This window comes from Schistocerca cancellata, chromosome 3, assembly GCF_023864275.1.
Source record: "Schistocerca cancellata isolate TAMUIC-IGC-003103 chromosome 3, iqSchCanc2.1, whole genome shotgun sequence".
NCBI classification, from domain to species: domain Eukaryota; kingdom Metazoa; phylum Arthropoda; class Insecta; order Orthoptera; family Acrididae; genus Schistocerca; species Schistocerca cancellata.
This window is the reverse complement of record NC_064628.1, coordinates 809,878,873-809,898,600: the sequence shown is the minus strand read 5'-3', so window position 1 is coordinate 809,898,600 and position 19,728 is coordinate 809,878,873. Positions and strand designations below refer to the sequence as shown.

General features: G+C 39.2%; 1 protein-coding gene across 1 annotated transcript in view; it reads right to left on the bottom strand.

Annotated features, from left to right (window-relative positions):
- Nucleotides 1-238: 238 nt before the first annotated feature.
- LOC126175875 (reticulon-4-interacting protein 1 homolog, mitochondrial) overlaps nucleotides 239-19,728 on the bottom strand; it is a 96,288-nt gene continuing 76,798 nt past the window's right edge. Inside the window, exons 4-6 of the mRNA XM_049922910.1 lie at nucleotides 16,777-16,889; nucleotides 2,439-2,727; nucleotides 239-1,438 (exon numbers count right to left, since the gene is read on the bottom strand). Of these exons, the coding sequence (XP_049778867.1) occupies nucleotides 1,289-1,438; nucleotides 2,439-2,727; nucleotides 16,777-16,889 (552 nt within the window). The 3' untranslated portion in view covers nucleotides 239-1,288. The remainder of the gene's footprint in view (nucleotides 1,439-2,438; nucleotides 2,728-16,776; nucleotides 16,890-19,728) is intronic.

Sequence of the window (19,728 nt, the reverse complement as noted above, 5' to 3'; positions counted from 1 at the left end):
GTCCCAGTGCTACACCAAAAAAATATATTGCTGTACTTTAGTGATGAAATAAACCACGACTTAGTCAACAGTGTTGAGTATATTAGTATATTACAGCAAATTCTGAACACATTCTAGTCCAAAATTACTAAAAACAAGCAGAAATTATCTTTATTTTTCAAAGAAGTGCTGACACTGTGATAAAGAGCTTTCTTTAAGCAAATGCTGGCACCTACTGAGAATAAGAAGAAAGAAAACATTCTAAACCCAAGAACACTTTAATTTATTGCTCAGCTAAACACACTCGTACAAGGCAAGGTACAATACCATGACTGATGCACAAGGGGATGGCACAGCCTTGTGCTCCAGTCTATACAGTACTTAGTTCCAACAGGGGATGCAGCTAGCAGGTTGTGCACGCGACAGCTGTGGTATTAGCAGGCTCGGTGGCCTCTAGTGGCTGAATCAAGCGCAAACTTCACATGTGAACTATGAAGCGGTGCACACACAACACTAGTGGTTACTGTAGAGAACAAATGATCTACTGAAAGAGTGTAATGCAAAGAACATGCTACAATCAGGCACAGCAAGTTCCCTTATTCTCTGTGATAAAGAAATATATTTTTGATGTGTTATATTTACTGAGGAAGTTAGGATAAAATAGTGAAAAAATGTTTACAAACTATATATTGTCAGACATAATTAGATACACAAAATCAGTTACATACACGGTTTTAGTGTGAGAATTGTACTGTAAATCTTCTGATTGACAAGACAATGTGATGTTTATTTTTATCCATTTCCATACAGTTAACAACAAAAAATTGCATTTTTAATATAAATTTGTTTAAATGAATATGACAGTGTAAAAGCACTTTAGAAGGAATAATTTACACCCACAAATAAACGGGACACTGTTTTAGAGTGCAATCACCACACTATTTGAAGTCAGTGTTACCACTGAAAGCTCATAAATACATATGAGAAACAAGTTCATACTCTCAACTCTGTACAAACAGATAGTTTTTGAGAAAAGTTCTTTAACCATCCCTTTTTCATCCAGGGTGATAATTTCAGAGAAATTGTAGCATTACGTAACATTCAGAACAAGGGCTACAATTGTCAAGCAAAATTAAAGTTGAATAAAAATAAGCAGGTATCAGTTTTAAGTGATTCCTGTAATGGTAAATGCCAATTTAAACTAAAAATATTTCATCTGCTGTTCAACCAGTCTTCTTGTTATTTGCAGAAAGGTATTCAGACATATGTGCCTATGGAAACTCGAAGTAATATAAACTAACACAAATAATTACTCTCCACTTTTAACTGCTTGCTCACTCTGCTGTTTCGTGGAATCCATATCAACCACTATTTTCCCCCTCAGATGACCAGTTTTCATTCTATCAAAGGCAGCAGGTACTTCCTCAAAAGGATAAACTTTCTCCACCAGTGGAATTATCTGTAACAGGATAACAATACAACTCACACACAAACTGTGACTCTACAACAAATACAGAATACATTCATTTACAATGAATGCAGTAATAATTCTTCACAATTACTTTATATGTTACAAACTTCAATTATTACACAAAGATAAGGTATTATAAAACAAACAATAGTGGTGAATGTAACTGTTCCCTGAACAGATGTTGTATTGAGTGGCCAGTGGACATACAAACAGACTGCAAATATTGCTGAACTTTTCGGCAACATACTTTTACAGAGATAACAAATACAAAAAGAAACATGCATGCATGCAACCCCGCCCCCCCCCCCCACACACACACACACACACACACAAACACAAGCTTGAATGCTCATGTGTGTGACACTGGTTAGCTCTGGACGACATTTCTAAAAACTAAGCAAGATTAGCAATTTTGTTTATAATTACTGGACACTCAAGGTCTCAACTGTATGGGGTGTGGTTATCTTTCCTTCTCCTGTTATTTATATTCCACCCAGTACTTTCCATTGTGAGATCTGTAAAACAGTTTGTATCTGTGAAAAAAAGATCTGTAAAACATTTTCAACTGCTTTTGAGTATTCAAGGAGGTTGAATCATATAGATACTGTGAAATCTTAGCAAGCTGACTTGTTACAATTATCAGAGTATATTTTGCAGGGTATTGTAATTCATATTTTACAAAATTTGGCAAGCCAACACTTACTGAACTTGGGGAAATTTTGTAAAATCTAGTGAAAGCTACCTGGTGGAATGTACTCTAGAGCAGTCCAAAATCATCAAATCGCCATACAACAGGAAAACATAAAAGTTCACATCACAAAATGCACTGAAAAACTTGCAATATGTTTCATTTATAACATTTACTTGTGTGCAATAAATGTATTTCACTTTAAATCAAGTTTGCTGGAAATAACAAATACCAACTGAAACTTAGTAAGCATTCATGACCATTCACATGCTTTGTGGTGTGATATAACAAACACTTTACCTTTCCAGTCCCTACTAATGTGCCAATTTCTGTGATGGCGTCTGTTGATGGGATGAAAAAGCCCCATCGGACTGAACTTGTAGGATTAGAAAGCCCTGTTCTTACATTTGGAGCAACAAGTTCTGCAATGTTCTTCAGCATTCCGCCAACAATTCCAAACTCATCTACATTCTTCAACAAAGGAGATCTCAATGTAATGTACTTTGAAAGGCTTAAGTTCTTGAGGCAATCAGCATATCCTGGTCCAGCATCAGCACCAAGTCCAGCAGCATCAAGTATAATATCATATCTGTAAAATCACCACAAATTTTAGGTCACAGGAATAAAAATGTGAAAATGTGTAAGTTCAATTGAGCTACTGTGTTTTATATGAGAACCACATTTTTAAGGAACTGTGACATGTAACACTACATATACCTAAACACTACAAATCATTATGAAGTGCTTGGCTATTGTACATTTATTAGGGTTTGCTTCCATTCCCTTCACATATGGAACATATGAATCGTGATTGCTTAAACACCTCTGCATGCATTGTGTCTAGTCTAATTTTGTTTTTGTGATCTATATGGGAGCGATATGTGGGATTGTGTTTGTATTCCTGGATTCCTCACTTAAAGAAGGTTCTTGAAACTTTGTAAGTAGCCTTTCACAGGATAGCTTGCTATTTTCAGGTTTCTGCCATTTCAGTTTTTCCAGCACCTCCATGACATGGCACTAACAAAACTGTGAGCATTCATGCTGACATTTTTTGTAAACATGCAGTATCCCCCTTTGGGCCTATGTGCAGCAACATGTACGCTGCATATTTTCGTATTACGAAAGTATAAATTCGAATTCCACCAACAGGAAAAGTTAAAGCTTCAAGTTACTATACATAGTGTTGCTACAAGAAAAGCAAAGGTTTCACATATATTATTTGTCTCGAAGATTAATAAGCTACAAGAGAAGCTACGCTTTCACATATGATCTTGATCTGTTTAGCGCATGTTACACTTGAAGATACATCACACGCCAGTAAAATTTTTAATAGCGACATAAATCTCTTTATCTTCTGGGCTCGAAATTATACTAAATGGCTCATCATCAAATAGTTGATTTTTAAATGAGAGCAAACGCTCTGCGATTTAAGAAATTCATCGTACATTCTTGCACGTAGTCCATTTTGCTTAAATGAAATTTAGTTTGAAAATAATGCTTTTCAAACCACAATTCGCAATATTTTCCCGCGATCTGTTAGATTCATTTCAGCAGTTGCCAGAGAGTGCCAGATAAGACGCATCACCACGCTTGCGCAACTACTGTGACATAGGAAGCCCATACGTGTAAAACATTAAAAGATCCTGTCATAAAAGAAACAAGACATCAGAGGACATTCCAAGAGCGTCAGAATTTCGTGAACCATACTAAAATGCATAGTTCGGCTTAAATTGCACATTCGTATGTCCAGATTCCCAATGACATCAGTCCTCGACCTGATGTCAAACTTTTCGGTGTGGTTTTCGGGATGTAAATTTTCACCAGTACTGTATCTCATGTTTGGTTCTTTATTATGGTATAATGCCATACATTCTAGAAGATGAAAACGTGCACTTGAAATGCAGCGAACAGTTGAAACTAGCCAATAGTGTGGAATTAAACACTTCATTTCAAATAAATTTACTGCCTCAGCAGCAAAGCTTAATAAAAGCCAAATTTCTTTAACAAACCAACAAAAATAACTTTATTGTTCTGCAAGGCAATTAATGCTGGACTGTTAGAAAGGTGGAAATAAAATAAAATCTGAAACTAGTAACATATTTTTAGCCTTCCATAATTATGTGGATGTATTTTAATTCACTTGATAGCTCCCAGCCACAGAAATCCGTCTTGTTATCATTTGACATGAGAGCAGTAAACGAAGAGGAAACAGAAAAAGTCACGTGGAAATAAAATAAAATCTGAAACTAGTAACATATTTTTAGCCTTCCATAATTATGTGGATGTATTTTAATTCACTTGATAGCTCCCAGCCACAGAAATCCGTCTTGTTATCATTTGACATGAGAGCAGTAAACGAAGAGGAAACAGAAAAAGTCACGTGGAGACTACCTCCCCCCTCCCCCCCCCCACTATAACTCAGACTAGCCACAAAAAAAAAAAAAGGTCTGATACATAAAATATATATCTTCGAGGAAATGTATGGCATGTTATTTGGTCTTAAGTGTGCTGAGGTGCAGTTCCACGCCTCTTCAAACAACATTCTTATATAGCACATCACTGTATTTCGATCTGTGGAACTCAAACGTGTGTATTTTGTAATGAATGCCATCTAACTACTTCAAGACAGTGGAAATTAATGTCCTGTAGTGCCTCTCTTCCACCCATACGGCTGGTTGGACATCTTGCCCCTTTTACAAATAATAATAATAATAATAATAATAATAATAATAATAAACCCCGTGGAGGCCCGGGAAAAGAATAGGCCTCCGGTATGTTCTGCCAGTCGTAAAAGGCGACGAAAAGAACAAACCACTAATAGGGCTAACCCCCCTTTTAGTGTGATTACTTGGTTCAGGACAGAACTAAAGAAGCCTCGGACAAGTGCCGTCATGGTCGGGGACGACGCTTGAACCCTATGCCCGCCCACAATGGTAACGACACTGCTAGCCAACTGGAAAAGGATTTAAATCCGAATAGAGGTGTTTTGCAGGATATGCTTCCTGCAACCACCCTAGAAGGAAAACAAAGACAGAGGATGAGATGGTCAGATGAAGTTAATCGACACCTCATGTTCTGTTATTACCAAGCAACAAACCTAGGAACCAACACAACTGGATACAGATCACAAGTATACACAACATTTATTACCAGATACCCGGAATTAAAATTTTTAACAGAACAACGACTAGCTGATCAGATCCGTGTAATAATAAAAAATAACAGGATACCCCAGTCAGAATTAGAAAACATCAAACAACAAGTACAACAAATACTGGAACAAAATAATGTGCAATCAGAAGAGGAAGAAAACACAGTAATGGACTCAAACATCCCAGAGCAAACAAACAAAGACCAACACGCATCAATTAAACAGTCAGAGGAAAACGAAATCTTAAGACAGCCACCAGAACAAGCACAAATAGAACACGAAGAGACACATGTGTTAGATATAGAAGAGAAATTTCAGCTGACATATATAGAATACAAAGACACAAATACAGACATTAGACCATTCTTGCATAGACCGCCAAATAACCCACAAGTCGAAACAACAATAAAAACTATCAACACAATCATACACAACAAAATAAATGAAAACACAACTATGGAAGAGTTACAACTACTGGTTTATATAGGAGCACTCACTACACTAAATATACACACTAGGCAGAGATCAGAACAAACCAACACACAGAAGAAACCCACAAAACCAGCATGGCAACACAGGTTACAGATCAGAATAGAAAAACTGAGAAAAGACATCGGACAGCTAACACAATTTATAAGAAATGAAATATCAGACAAAAAACGAAAAAGGTTAGGTAAAATCTCACAACAAGAAGCAATAGAGCAATTAGATGAAAAAAAGCAGAAATTGCAAGCATTGGCCAAACGACTTAGAAGATACAAAAAAAGTGAAAATAGAAGGAAACAAAACCAAACATTCAACACAAACCAAAAGAGATTTTACCAAACAATGGATAACACACACATTAAAATAGACAATCCACCAAACATAACAGACATGGAACACTTCTGGAGCAGCATATGGTCAAACCCGGTACAACATAACAGGCATGCACGGTGGATACAAGCAGAAACAGACACATACAAGATGATACCACAAATGCCTGAAGTGATAATTTTGCAACATGAAGTCACCCGAGCAATTAATTCTACACACAATTGGAAAGCCCCTGGAAATGATAAAATAGCAAATTACTGGCTAAAGAAGTTCACCTCAACACATTCACATCTAACTAAATTATTTAACAGTTACATTGCAGACCCATACACATTCCCTGATACACTTGCACATGGAATAACCTATCTGAAACCTAAATATCAAGCAGACACAGCAAACCCAGCTAAATATCGCCCCATAACATGCCTACCAACAATATACAAAATATTAACTTCAGTCATCACACAGAAATTAATGACACATACAACACAGAACAAAATTATAAATGAAGAACAAAAAGGCTGCTGCAAAAGAGCACGAGGATGTAAAGAGCAACTGATAATAGATACAGAGGTGACATATCAAGCTAAAACTAAACAAAGGTCCCTACACTACGCATACATTGATTACCAAAAAGCCTTTGATAGTGTACCCCACTCAGCGACCATGTGTGCGATGTCAGAGTCGATGCCAGGCCAGTACACATGACGGCGTGCCAGAGATTTTGTGCGAGACACACCCCAGTGCCCCTGGTGAAGGAGGCGCAAGACCGAAGCACGCAAAGACGCAGGTACCACAACACGCGGCGAAGCATTGTCAGTGGAGAGGAGGATAACACCATCCCTAGCCGTGAGGCGGTAGCGCAAAGTGTAGTAGTTCCGCAACGGATCAGAAGTCTTAGCGGACGGGCGATCTGGCCAACCCTTCTAAATACAGCGTAAAACCCGGGAGAGGGTAGGGTCAGAACCCGTAACAGCCGCCAGCCTGTCCCCAGTGATGGGGAACCCGTCCACAACCCGTTGCTCGGCAACATCCAGGTGGAAACACAAAAGTTCGTCCCTATCAAATGCCTGATCAGGACCCATGGGAAGGCGAGACAAAGCATCAGCATTCGCATGTTGAGCCGTTGGCCGGAAATGAATCTCATAATTGAAACGGGACAAGTAAAGAGCCCAACGCTGGAGGCGGTGTGCAGCCTTGTCGGGAAGTGATGTTGATGGATAAAACAAGGAAACAAGCGGTTTGTGATCCGTAACAAGATGAAATTTTGAGCCATAGAGAAAAACACCAAACTTATGAAGAGCATAAATGATGGCCAAAGCTGCTTTCTCAATTTGAGAATACTTTTGTTGGCCATCCGTGAGCGTTTTGGAGGCATAAGCGATGGGTTGTTCCGAACCGTCAGAAAAACGGTGCGCAAGGACTGCACCGACCCCGTATTGAGAGGCGTCTGTGGCAAGAACAAGATGTTGGCCAGGTCGATAAGTAGCCAGGCACGGGGCCTGTTTCAGCATAGTCTTTAATTTCCGGAAAGCCGCGTCACATGACGTGGACCAGTGAAAAGGCATGTTTTTATGCAACAGGCGATGCAACGGCTGAGCCACCGACGCCGCAGACGGTAAAAACTTGTGATAGTATGCTATTTTCCCCAAGAAAGCCTGCAGTTCCTTAACAGATGTAGGGCGAGGAAGGGCATCGATCGCAGCAACAGTGTGTTGAAGCGGACGAATACCATCCCGAGAGAGTTGAAACCCCAAGTACGTGATATATGCCTGAAAAAATTGTGATTTCTGAGGATTACACTTAAGACCGGCAGTCTGTAAGACATTAAAAAGTGTGTGGAGATTTTGAAGATGTTCTTCAGTGGTGGAGCCAGTGACAACAATGTCGTCCATGTAATTGATACACCCCGGGACAGGAAGCAATAATTGTTCCAAGAATCGCTGAAAGAGAGCAGGGGCGCTAGCAACCCCGAATGGCAAGCGTTGGTATTGATAGAGGCCGAAAGGCGTGTTAAGGACCAGAAACTGCCGGGAAGCAGCGTCGAGAGGAAGTTGATGATAAGCTTCCGACAGATCAATTTTAGAAAAATACTGTCCTCCAGCGAGTTTAGTGAACAGTTCTTCAGGGCGGGGCATAGGGTAAGTGTCGATGAGGCATTGAGCATTTACAGTGGCTTTGAAATCACCACAGAGACGAATATCACCATTGGGCTTAGCAACTACGACGACAGGAGAGGACCACTCACTGGAAGTGACAGGAAGCAAGACCCCTGAAGTAGTGAGACGATCCAACTCCTGTTTTACCCGATCACGAAGGGCCACAGGAATGGGCCGAGCCCGAAAAAACTTAGGCCGCGCAGTGGGTTTGAGCGTGATATGAGCTTCAAAGTCGTTTGCACGGCCTAACCCAGGAGAAAAAAGGGACGAAAATGTCGTCGACAAGGAATCCAGTTGAGCATAAGGAATAGCGTCAGAGACAATATTGACAGAGTCATCTATGGAGAACCCAAAAACGCGAAAGGCACCGAAACCAAAAAGATTTTCTGCGGTGCTCTGGTCGACCACAAATATGGGAACAGTGCGAACGACGGATTTGTAAGATACTTCAGCATTAAACTGTCCCAAGAGAGAAATCTTCTGTTTATTGTACGTCCGTAATTGCCGAGTGACAGGGGACAGGAGTGGAGAACCCAGCTGAAGATACGTCTGAGAATTAATTATAGTGGCAGCAGAACCGGTATCCACTTGCATGCGAACATCTCGACCAAGGATTTGGACAGTGAGGAATAACTTCCCTGAAAGGGAAGAAGTGCAATGGACAGACAACACAGACCAGAATCAGCGTCATGTTCATGAACATCATGTATGCGGTCGGATTTACAAACAGAAGACACATGACCTTTCTTTTTGCAATTGTGACACACAGCCCAACGTTGGGGACAATCCTCGCGTGAATGTTTCGTAAAACACCGCGGACATGAAGGAAGTTGCCGGGGATTTTGCTGCAGTTTCTTAGTGGGTTGTTTACGGCTAGGCCGAGGCTGCGCGTGGGAGCGTACTGCGGCCACGTCGGCTGGCGGGGACGCGCCGCACGCGTCGTCAACAGCGCACAGAGGTTGTATTTCCCCGACGTCACCCCACGCCTCTATTTGCGCCCCAGCGGCGCGAGAAATTTCAAAAGACTGCGCAATGGAGAGAACTTCATCTAGAGTCGGATTCGCCAACTGAAGGGTACGTTGCCGAACTTCTTTGTCGGGCGCCGACCGGATAATGGCATCCCGTACCATGGAATCGGCATACGATTCTTTGTGAACGTTGACACTTTCGACTGAGGCCATGAAGTTCAGCAGCCCAAGCGCGATAGGATTGATTTGGTTGTTTTTGACAACGATAAAAGGCAACACGAGAGGCTACCACATGCGTTAGCTTTTGAAAATAGACAAACAGAAGGGAGCACATTTCAGCAAAGGACAAAGACGCAGGATCCTTCAAAGGAGCCAATTGCGACAACAACCGATACATTTGAGGTGAAATCCAGGAAAGGAACAGAGACTTACATGGTTGTTCGTCCGTGACATGAAATGCCAAGAAGTGCTGTCGAAGACGTTTTTCATAATCAGACCAGTCTTCCGCTGTCTCGTCATAAGGTGGAAAAGGAGGTACAGCCAACGACGAGAAACGCCCCGCATTTGATGCCGCGACGAAATCGCGAATCGCCGCTGTTAGAAGCGTTTGCTGATCACGAATCGCCGTCGTTAGAAGCGTTTGCTGTTCAAGGAGATTTTGCAAGACCTGCTCGACAGTAGCCATGGAACCCTGTGAGTCAACGGTGAAAAGGAAAAATCCACTACCTCGTCGCCAAGTTTTATATCTTCAAATTTAACACATATTTCGGACAACAACACATAAGTCACTGAGTAAGTTGACCTGTGTACAAGTCGGCGTTCGATTAAACACTGAGTCTCAGTCTAGCAGCCGCTGCTCGGCTGGCCGCTTAGGTGGCGCAGCTGCTGCGTGGCTGGCAGACAGCGCCGCACGTAGAGGACGTGCGTAATTGCGCGGCAGCACTTTGAATAATCGGCGAGTCACAACACAATCCACCAAACGTAATAGACATGGAACACTTCTGGAGTAACATATGGTCAAACCCGGTACAACATAACAGGCATGCATGGTGGATACAAGCAGAAACAGATACATACAAGATGATACCACAAATGCCTGAAGTGATAATTTTGCAACATGAAGTCACCCGAGCAATTAATTCTACTCACAATTGGAAAGACCCTGGAAATGATAAAATAGCAAATTTCTGGCTAAAGAAGTTCACCTCAACACATTTACATCTAACTAAATTATTTAACAGTTACATTGAAGACCCATACACATTCCCTGATGCACTTACACATGGAATAACCTATCTGAAACCTAAAGATCAAGCAGACACAGCAAACCCAGCTAAATATCGCCCCATAACATGCCTACCAACAATATACAAAATATTAACTTCAGTCATTACACAGAAATTAATGACACATACAACACAGAACAAAATTATAAATGAAGAAGAAAAAGGCTGCTGCAAAGGAGCACGAGGATGTAAAGAGCAACTGATAATAGATACAGAGGTGACATATCAAGCATCAAGCTAAAACTTAACAAAGGTCGCTACACTACGCATATGTTGATTACCAAAAAAGCTTTTGATGGTGTACCCCACTCATGGTTACTACAGATATTGGAAATATACAAAGTAGATCCTAAATTGATACAGTTCCTAAACATAGTAATGAAAAACTGGAAAACCACACTTAATATCCAAACAAATTCAGATAATATCACATCACAGCCAATACAGATTAAGCGTGGAATATACCAAGGAGACTCATTAAGTCCTTTCTGGTTCTGCCTTGCTCTGAACCCACTATCCAACATGCTAAATAATACAAATTATGGATATAATATTACTGGAACATACCCACACAAAATCACACATTTGCTCTACATGGATGATCTAAAACTACTGGCAGCAACCAATCAACAACTCAACCAATTACTAAAGATAACAGAAGTATTCAGCAATGATATAAATATGGCTTTTGGAACAGACAAATGTAAGAAAAGTAGCATAGTCAAGGGAAAAAACACTAAACAAGAAGATTACATATTGAATAACCACAGTGACTCCATAGAAGCGATGGAAAAAACAGATGCCTATAAATATCTAGGATACAGACAAAAAATAGGAATAGATAATACGAATATTAAAGAAGAACTAAAAGAAAAATATAGACAAAGACTAACAAAAATACTGAAAACAGAATTGACAGCAAGAAACAAGACAAAAGCTATAAATACTTATGCTATACCAATATTGACTTACTCATTTGGAGTAGTGAAATGGAGTAACACAGACCTAGAAGCACTCAATACACTTACACGTTCACAATGCCACAAATATAGAATACATCACATACATTCAGCAACAGAAAGATTCACATTAAGCAGAAAGGAAGGAGGAAGGGGATTCATCGACATAAAAAACCTACATTATGGACAGGTAGACAATTTAAGAAAATTCTTTCTAGAACGAGCAGAAACTAGCAAAATACACAAAGCAATCACTCATATAAATGCATCAGCTACACCACTGCAATTTCATAACCACTTCTACAACCCTTTAGATCACATAATGTCAACAGATACGAAGAAAGTAAATTGGAAAAATAAAACACTACATGGCAAGCACCCGTATCATCTAACACAGCCACACTTCGATCGGGACGCATCCAACACATGGCTAAGAAAAGGCAATATATACAGTGAGACGGAAGGATTCATGATTGCAATACAGGATCAAACAATAAACACCAGATATTACAACAAGCATATTATTAAAGATCCCAATACCATAACAGATAAATGCAGACTTTGCAAACAACAAATAGAAACAGTAGATCACATCACAAGTGGATGTACAATACTAGCAAATACAGAATACCCCAGAAGACATGACAGTGTAGCAAAAATAATACATCAACAACTTGCCATAAAACATATACTAATAAAACAACACGTTCCCACATACAAGTATGCACCACAAAATGTACTGGAGAATGATGAATACAAATTATACTGGAACAGAACCATTATAACAGATAAAACAACACCACATAACAAACCTGACATCTTACTCACCGATAAAAAGAAGAAATTAACACAACTAATCGAAATATCCATACCCAATACAACAAATATACAGAAGAAAACAGGAGAAAAAATTGAAAAATACATCCAACTGGCTGAGGAAGTCAAGGACATGTGGCATCGGGATAAAGTTGACATTATACCAATTATACTATCAACTACAGGAGTCATACCACACAATATCCACCAGTACATCAACGCAATACAGCTACATCCAAACTTATATATACAACTACAGAAATCCGTAATTATTTATACGTGTTCAATAACCTGAAAGTTGCTAAATGCAATGTAACATATACCGTACAGTTAATAGGAAGTCACGCTCGATCAAGGTCCGCGTCACTTTCCATTTTTGACCAGACATAATGTCTGAGAAGAGAAAGAATAATAATAATAATAATAATAATAATAATAATAATAATAATAATAAATCGCAATTAATACTGGATGGGATTATTTGTAACCGGGAGAACAAGAACTCTTCATAAAATCTGGACTCTTTATTGCCTATTAGCTAATAATTTGCTCTTCTGTATGACATAAAATTAAATATAGGATACCTAAAACCAGTAAACACAAGAGACAGGCAAGATAGTACACATTTCTTCAGTCCTTAGATCATAGCGATTTTTCTCTCTGGTCTTGCTATAGCTTTACATGGCATACTTTCCTTTCTGTGAAAGAACTGTTACCTCATCATAGTTCGTCTAACACTTTTCTGCATGAAAAATCGAAATGTCATCATCTAATACTGAAAAAGCTGTTGATACAAATAGTACCCAAGACTGGAGTGGTCTCTCAATCTGATTATGTTTATTTTGTCACTGTGTGCTGGATAAAACAAAATAGGCCTTTCTAATATTGCAGCAATTGTAACATACACCAAATAAGTGAGACTGTTTTGGCAATAATGATCATTTTTATAGTACGACAATATAACTCACAAAGTACCAATACGAAATATCTATTTGGCCTACTGCAATCAAAAAGCTTTATGTTAGGAAATAGTTTTACATTTCATTCATATGCTCCAGTTTCTCATGCATGAGACCGAAAAGTAGTAGCATGAAATTTTTGTATAAATTTGGAATCGTCATATTCTTCCATAATTTGTGTGATGTCCCCATTTCTTCTCCTTCCTCATTCTTACAAACAATCTTGTCATCACTAATTCTGTAACTATTCCCACAACTGTCAAAACTCATTCTCCAGTTAACTTTACTAACCCAGCCACAATCATCGGTTTAGTTATCCAGTGATTATTCTCTGGTTAAGCGTTATTACGTGTTCGTACAGTGCATTTTCTGCGCTACTCCCAGAATGGAACTTAAGCAGCTGCTAGCCAGGGACTACAACTGGCCCTGTCTAGTGTAGCAATGTGGCCAAAAATTTTCTGTCAGAATTTCACTTTCTTGGATACACCAAGAAGATAATACATAATCTTTCTTACCTGTTATTCCTGTTAGTTGTTTATCTCCACTCTGGTAGTCTAAATCTATGGATTTTGCTAGTATTTATAACAATGCTGAACATTTGCAAACTGAATCAACCACATCAACAAGCAGCAGTTGGCATTCACCGGTTTAGCTTTATTCCCCTCAGCTCGTATAGCCCCGTCCCATTTTGTCTGCAGAAAAGTTCATTTCTAGATGTGATGAGGAGTCCCCTGGCAGAGACATCAGGTACACTACACATGCATTTAAAAATCAAGTTATAATTCAATCCAAAATCAACTTACACTGTGTTCAAAAATGTCCAAAAACAGCAGGGGTGTGTTTCAAAATTGTATGAATAATTGATAGCCCGACGCGCACTGGATGCTAAGTGCTTTGTGAAACAAGGTTTTATTCCTCAAGAATATGAAATTGCCCCCTCCCTCAAAATTGCCCCCCCCCACCCCCGGTTCAAGACAGCCCGGTTTGTGGCCCCCCCCTCCCCTCCCCACGAGATCTGTGCCTGCTGTGCACGCGTGAATCTGGTATCTTGGGCACACCAGTAAAATTTTTCCAGGTACACCATGTGGCTGGTTGCTGCTTACACAGCCAACAGCCACACTTCTGTAGCCAGAAGCGGGAGAAGGTATTACTCATATGTGACTCAACTGTGCGTGTGCATGAGCCCGCTCGTAACTGCTTAAATGAATCTAATGTAAACAGTTGTGACGTCGCTCACTGGAGACAATTTGTTATTATGAAGCATTGCATAGTCTTCCTGAAGCCTTTGACACATTTTGCTGTTGGCAGACGCTTGTATGTGCACTGTGTTATTTTATATGGCACATTTCCTTTGCAATTTAAGTTTTATTTTCTGTTTTCCTCTCATTCATGTTTTAAGGCTGCACTATTATTCTACACTAGTGGAATACAGTAATATTCTTGTTAGAATATCAGTTCTTACCAGTCACAATTACAAAAATTTAACTGAAAACTAAAACAACGAAAAATTCCTGGGTTTTTCCCAGTTTTCTCCCGGATGAAAAAATTCCCAATTTTTTCCCGGATCTCCCTGTATTAATGGAAAACTTACGTGAATCTTTTTGTGCAACAGTTTAAAACTGGAAATGGTTTGGCAAAACCTCCAGCTATGACTGCAATACAAAATTTAGTGGCAAAATGATGCAAAATGGGCTCTGCATCTAATAAAAACTGTAACTACCTGAACACCAAAAAACAATGCCCAAGTGAAGGAAAGACTGGGATGAACGACAAAATCTCAACGCTCTTTATCTGTCCAGATGGGAATTAAGTGATTGTCCATTTGAAACATAATCAAAAAGGATTTGCATTTGCATCAGTACAAATTTACTGAAGTGAATGAGTTAAAAGTGGCCAGGTGAACTTTCACAGGTAGAGTTCTGCTACTCGTTTCTGGATGAAGTGGAAATAGGACTCGATTTTTTTTTTTTTTTTTTTTTTTTTTTTTTTTTTTTTTTTTATTAAGCCTGGTTCAGCCTGCCAGAGCACGTGAACTCTCAAAACATGCATCATTATGCATCAAAAAATTTCTATCAGTGTTTTGAAGAACTGTTGCACAATCTCAAGACTGGTGTTTGGTGTGATTTCTCTGGAGTCTGCATAACGACATAGTTCTTTCACCAAACCATTAATGATAATTGTGTATATACTTATCAGGAAGACAGTGCAACAGTACAAACTGCCTTGAAAACCTTGTCACAAGTGCATAAGGAACTGTTCGCACAGCAATTTAAAACAGGAAGTGAGGAGAGGACAGTCAGAAGAGACAGCACAACCTCCTGGCCACCTCAACTGCCTGATCTCTCTCCCAGTGATTTTTACCCATGCCTCAGGCAGAGTTGTTACATGTGTCTTACATTTGGTTAATAGAGCATGGCACTGCCTTGACATCAACAATAGCTGCTACTAGACTCTTCTGTGACATTCATTAATAAGGGTAGTCTCATATCAGTCTTGTTGTAAGTATTTTTGGCGTCAGTTACATTTTGCCTATCCTGTACAAGTTGATCGATTCCAATTATGACTAATAGACATTGTAGTCAAAGAACACTACACTTTTGCATTTTGTGGAGTGCGCAATTTTACATTTCAGAACATTTAAAACAATCTGCAGTCTTTGCACCACTTTTAAATCTTACTATAATGTGACTGAATTCTTGTCAATAGAAGAGTCTTGAGATTCTCCTTGTGGAGAGGGAGAGAGCAGTGTGTGAGGAGTGGGGGGCTCAACAAGCTGTTGTGCACAACCCATTGCACAATAGCATTGTATAATTTTCACTTCTGTAACATAACCTTTGGGGGACAGAACATGTGAAATCACATTGGGATAAATGATGTCTGTATAAGGTATGTTTGAGGTCTGATCATTATTTTGAGAATTTAATTATTGTTAATGCTACCTTATGAAATTCTTTTGACTGTCCTCATACCAATAATTATACAAAAATGACATGCTTGGATAAACCATATAAAAATTGAGACCCAGTGTTGTATCGTACACTTACTCACATTATCTTATCTAATGAACAGGACAGTTTACAAAATTCATTCATTCATTCATTCTCTCTCTCTCTCTCTCTCTCTCTCTCTCTCTCTCTCTCTCTCTCTCCTCCTTCTCTCCCCCACCTCCCCGCGCGCACACACACACACACACACACACACACACACACGCGCGCGCGCGCGTGTGCACGTGTTTTGACCTCAGATAAACGAATCTCAAATTCTGAAATATGACACGAAAGATATCAATCTAAACAAAAACAAGTAGTCACATATCACATACGAAAATGTTTTTATGAATGATAGAATGAATACTTCCTGAATTGCTGTCTTCAACAAAAAATCATCAAGAAAATTTATCACCAATTGATATAATAATTTGTAATGCACAAGTAATTTCCTGTTTCAGAATTATAGCTGCTTAAGTAAAATTACATTTAGATACAAATGTAGCTAATTCAAAATAAGTCATAAAATGTCCTTACTTTCCTGCTTTTCGGATAAGCATCTCTGCATCTGGATTAGTGTAATCAATGACCACATCTGCACCCAGAGATTCAACTAGTGGTACTGCATCAGTGGCACAGGTTGCAACAACCTTCACAGAACATCATCAGGTAAATCAGCAACTCTAGAATAACAGTCAAAGCAAGTTTTTAACATACACAGTTCAGGTCAACAACAAATAGAATCCTTCATTGTTAATCACCCTGTTACCCACTATTTCTATACTTTTGTTTTGCCACATTGAAACTTCCCTTAACGGGCACCTCCAATAATGCGCAATTCACATAACGAGCAAAACAAATTGTAAAAAAATGACTTGCTTAATGAGTGATATTTCACATAGAGAATGACAACGATTTAGTGTGATGTCACCAGTCATTCATGCGCAGCACGGGAAATGTTCCACAACATGAACACCTTTCATTGTCAGCAGGGGCATACGAACAATGTCTTAGTGCATGCTACATTTCAGTACTCTTTCTGCTATCATCTTAGGGCAGCTTGTAATCATACATTTTTACAAACTTGTGTTCACACAGTGGTTTTTTTGTGTGCAAATTTTAATAAACTTTATAGAAATGTTCCCAAAGGTAAAGCTGCAAGAAGACGACCATAAGGGAAAGAAAATGGCCTTAGAAATGAAACGTAAAATCATTGAAAAATGTGAACACTGTGCAAGTATTGCTGATTTAGCACACACGTACAATAGGTCTACATCAACTATGTGCACTATTATGAAGAACAAGGACAAGATTAAGGAGATAGATGCTTCAAAGGGGTGACAAGAGTATCGTAACAATGGTTTCGTATTCTGTATGAAGTTGAAAGGTTGCTCCTTATACAGGTAAATGAAAAGCAATAGCAAGGTGACACTATTAACGAGAGCATCATTTGCGAGATGGAAAGGATGATTTTTGCCGACCTTGTTAAGAAAATGCCAGGATCATGAGCAGTCGAAGAAGTGTTTAAGGGAAGCCGTGGGTGGTTTTAAAAGTTTAAGAGAAGAACCGGCATCCACAGTGTTGTGAAGCACGGCACAAGGCGGTAGAGAACTTCATCATTAACTTCAAGATACTTGTAGACCCTGAGGGTTATCTGCTGCAACAGGTTTTTAAATGTGATGAGATGGGCCTATTCTGGAAAACGATGCCAAATCATACATTTGTAACAGCACAGGAGAATGCATTGCCCAGTCACAAGCCAATGAAAGACTGTCTCACACTGCTATTCTGGCAATCTGAAAATAAAACCCTGCCTATTTACAATTCAAAAACTCCATGAGCCTTCAAGAAGTGTAAGGCCCAGAATGTGATGTGGAGGTCCAACAACAACACTTTAGTGACACATGATCTTTTTTGGAATTGGGTCAGTGAAGTGTCTGGTCCTTGCTTGAGATGAATTTGCTGCTCCATGTCTTGCTTGTTATCGACAACACTCCTGCCCATTCACCAGACTTACAAGACCACTTCCTTCAAGAATTTCAATTCATCGAGATCCAATTTCTGTCTACCAAGACCACTCCGTTACTCCAGCTTATGAACCAGCAGATTATTTCTAACATTAAGAAGATCTACACTAAAACACTCTTTGTGAATTGCTTTGAGTTGACTGAAGCTGCCAATCTCACTCTCTGGGAGTTTTGGAAATATCACTTCAACATCACAGCCTCTGTCAAGATGACCGAAAAGGCAAGGAAGGGCTTACCAAGTGACCTCTCACTTCTGCTTGGAAGAAGCTTTGGCCAGAGTTTGTTGTCGAATGTGAATCTCAGGCATTCGAAGCAGTACCTGTGGAGCCAGTAGTCAGCGAGATTGTGTCTTTGGCCATGAGCACAGAACTAGAACTGGATGACAATGATATTGATGAGCTCATGGAAGATCACAGCCAATAAATGACCAGCAAAGAGCTTAACGAGTTGCAATGTGTTTCACAGCAGGAAGTTGTGGAGAGGAGTTCAGAGGAGGAGGAGGAGGAGGTGGTGGTGGTAACAGCAAAGTAGCAATCTTCTGGCACAGAAAGAGAAATGCTGAAAGCATGGTAATCAGTTGCATCATACACTGAAAATCATCATCCCAATAAAAGTGGCTATGCACGCTACAAATTTATTCGATGATGTTGCTGCATCATATATTCGCCAGGGGTATTGAAGCATCGGCAGAAACAATTGACTATACATAGCTTCTTAGTAAAAAAAGAATTAGTTATGTATTGCGAATAATAAAGTACATAATACTGTATGTATAGTTTTCTTTGAATAAATGGCATGGAACATATATTCGTATTTCACATTAATTTATATGGGACAAATTGTTCTGCGTAAAAAATGTTTTGCTCTATGAGTAGGATTCTAGAATAAATTATGCTCGCTATGTAAGGTTCCACTGTATATGTAGCAAAACAAAATATGTTTATCTGTCAGCATAACACAGATACAAAGTACGTAAAGCTAGCTCCTAACAGTTTTAATTCCCTAATCTCCCATATGCCACTTTAATCTACATCACAACATCAATACTGACATCATGTAACACCAATATTTTGTGTGTGCTTGAAGGTCATCTGTTATCACAATAAATCTCATGTAGTATTTGGAATGATCACTTCTTGAGCTGTAGAAAGGGAACAATGGTGAGAGTCTTGGTTATCTGGGTCATCACTGCATTCGGTTAACATCATGAATTGGTTAGTGAACAAAATGTTTTCATTGCTGAAATGCTTTTTCAAGGGGAAAAAACATACAAATCATGGTACCAATAGAATTTTGCTCTATTTCAGCATGCTGTAAAGCTTTTTGGGGTCCAAGATGGAAGAGCTTGAAGATGATTTGCACATTTCACATTTTTCAGTATTTACTAAGTTTCAAGAAATGTTCTTTAGTCATCCAATTGCTTCACTTGGTGACACTAGTTTGCCTGTTCAATCACCTGAGC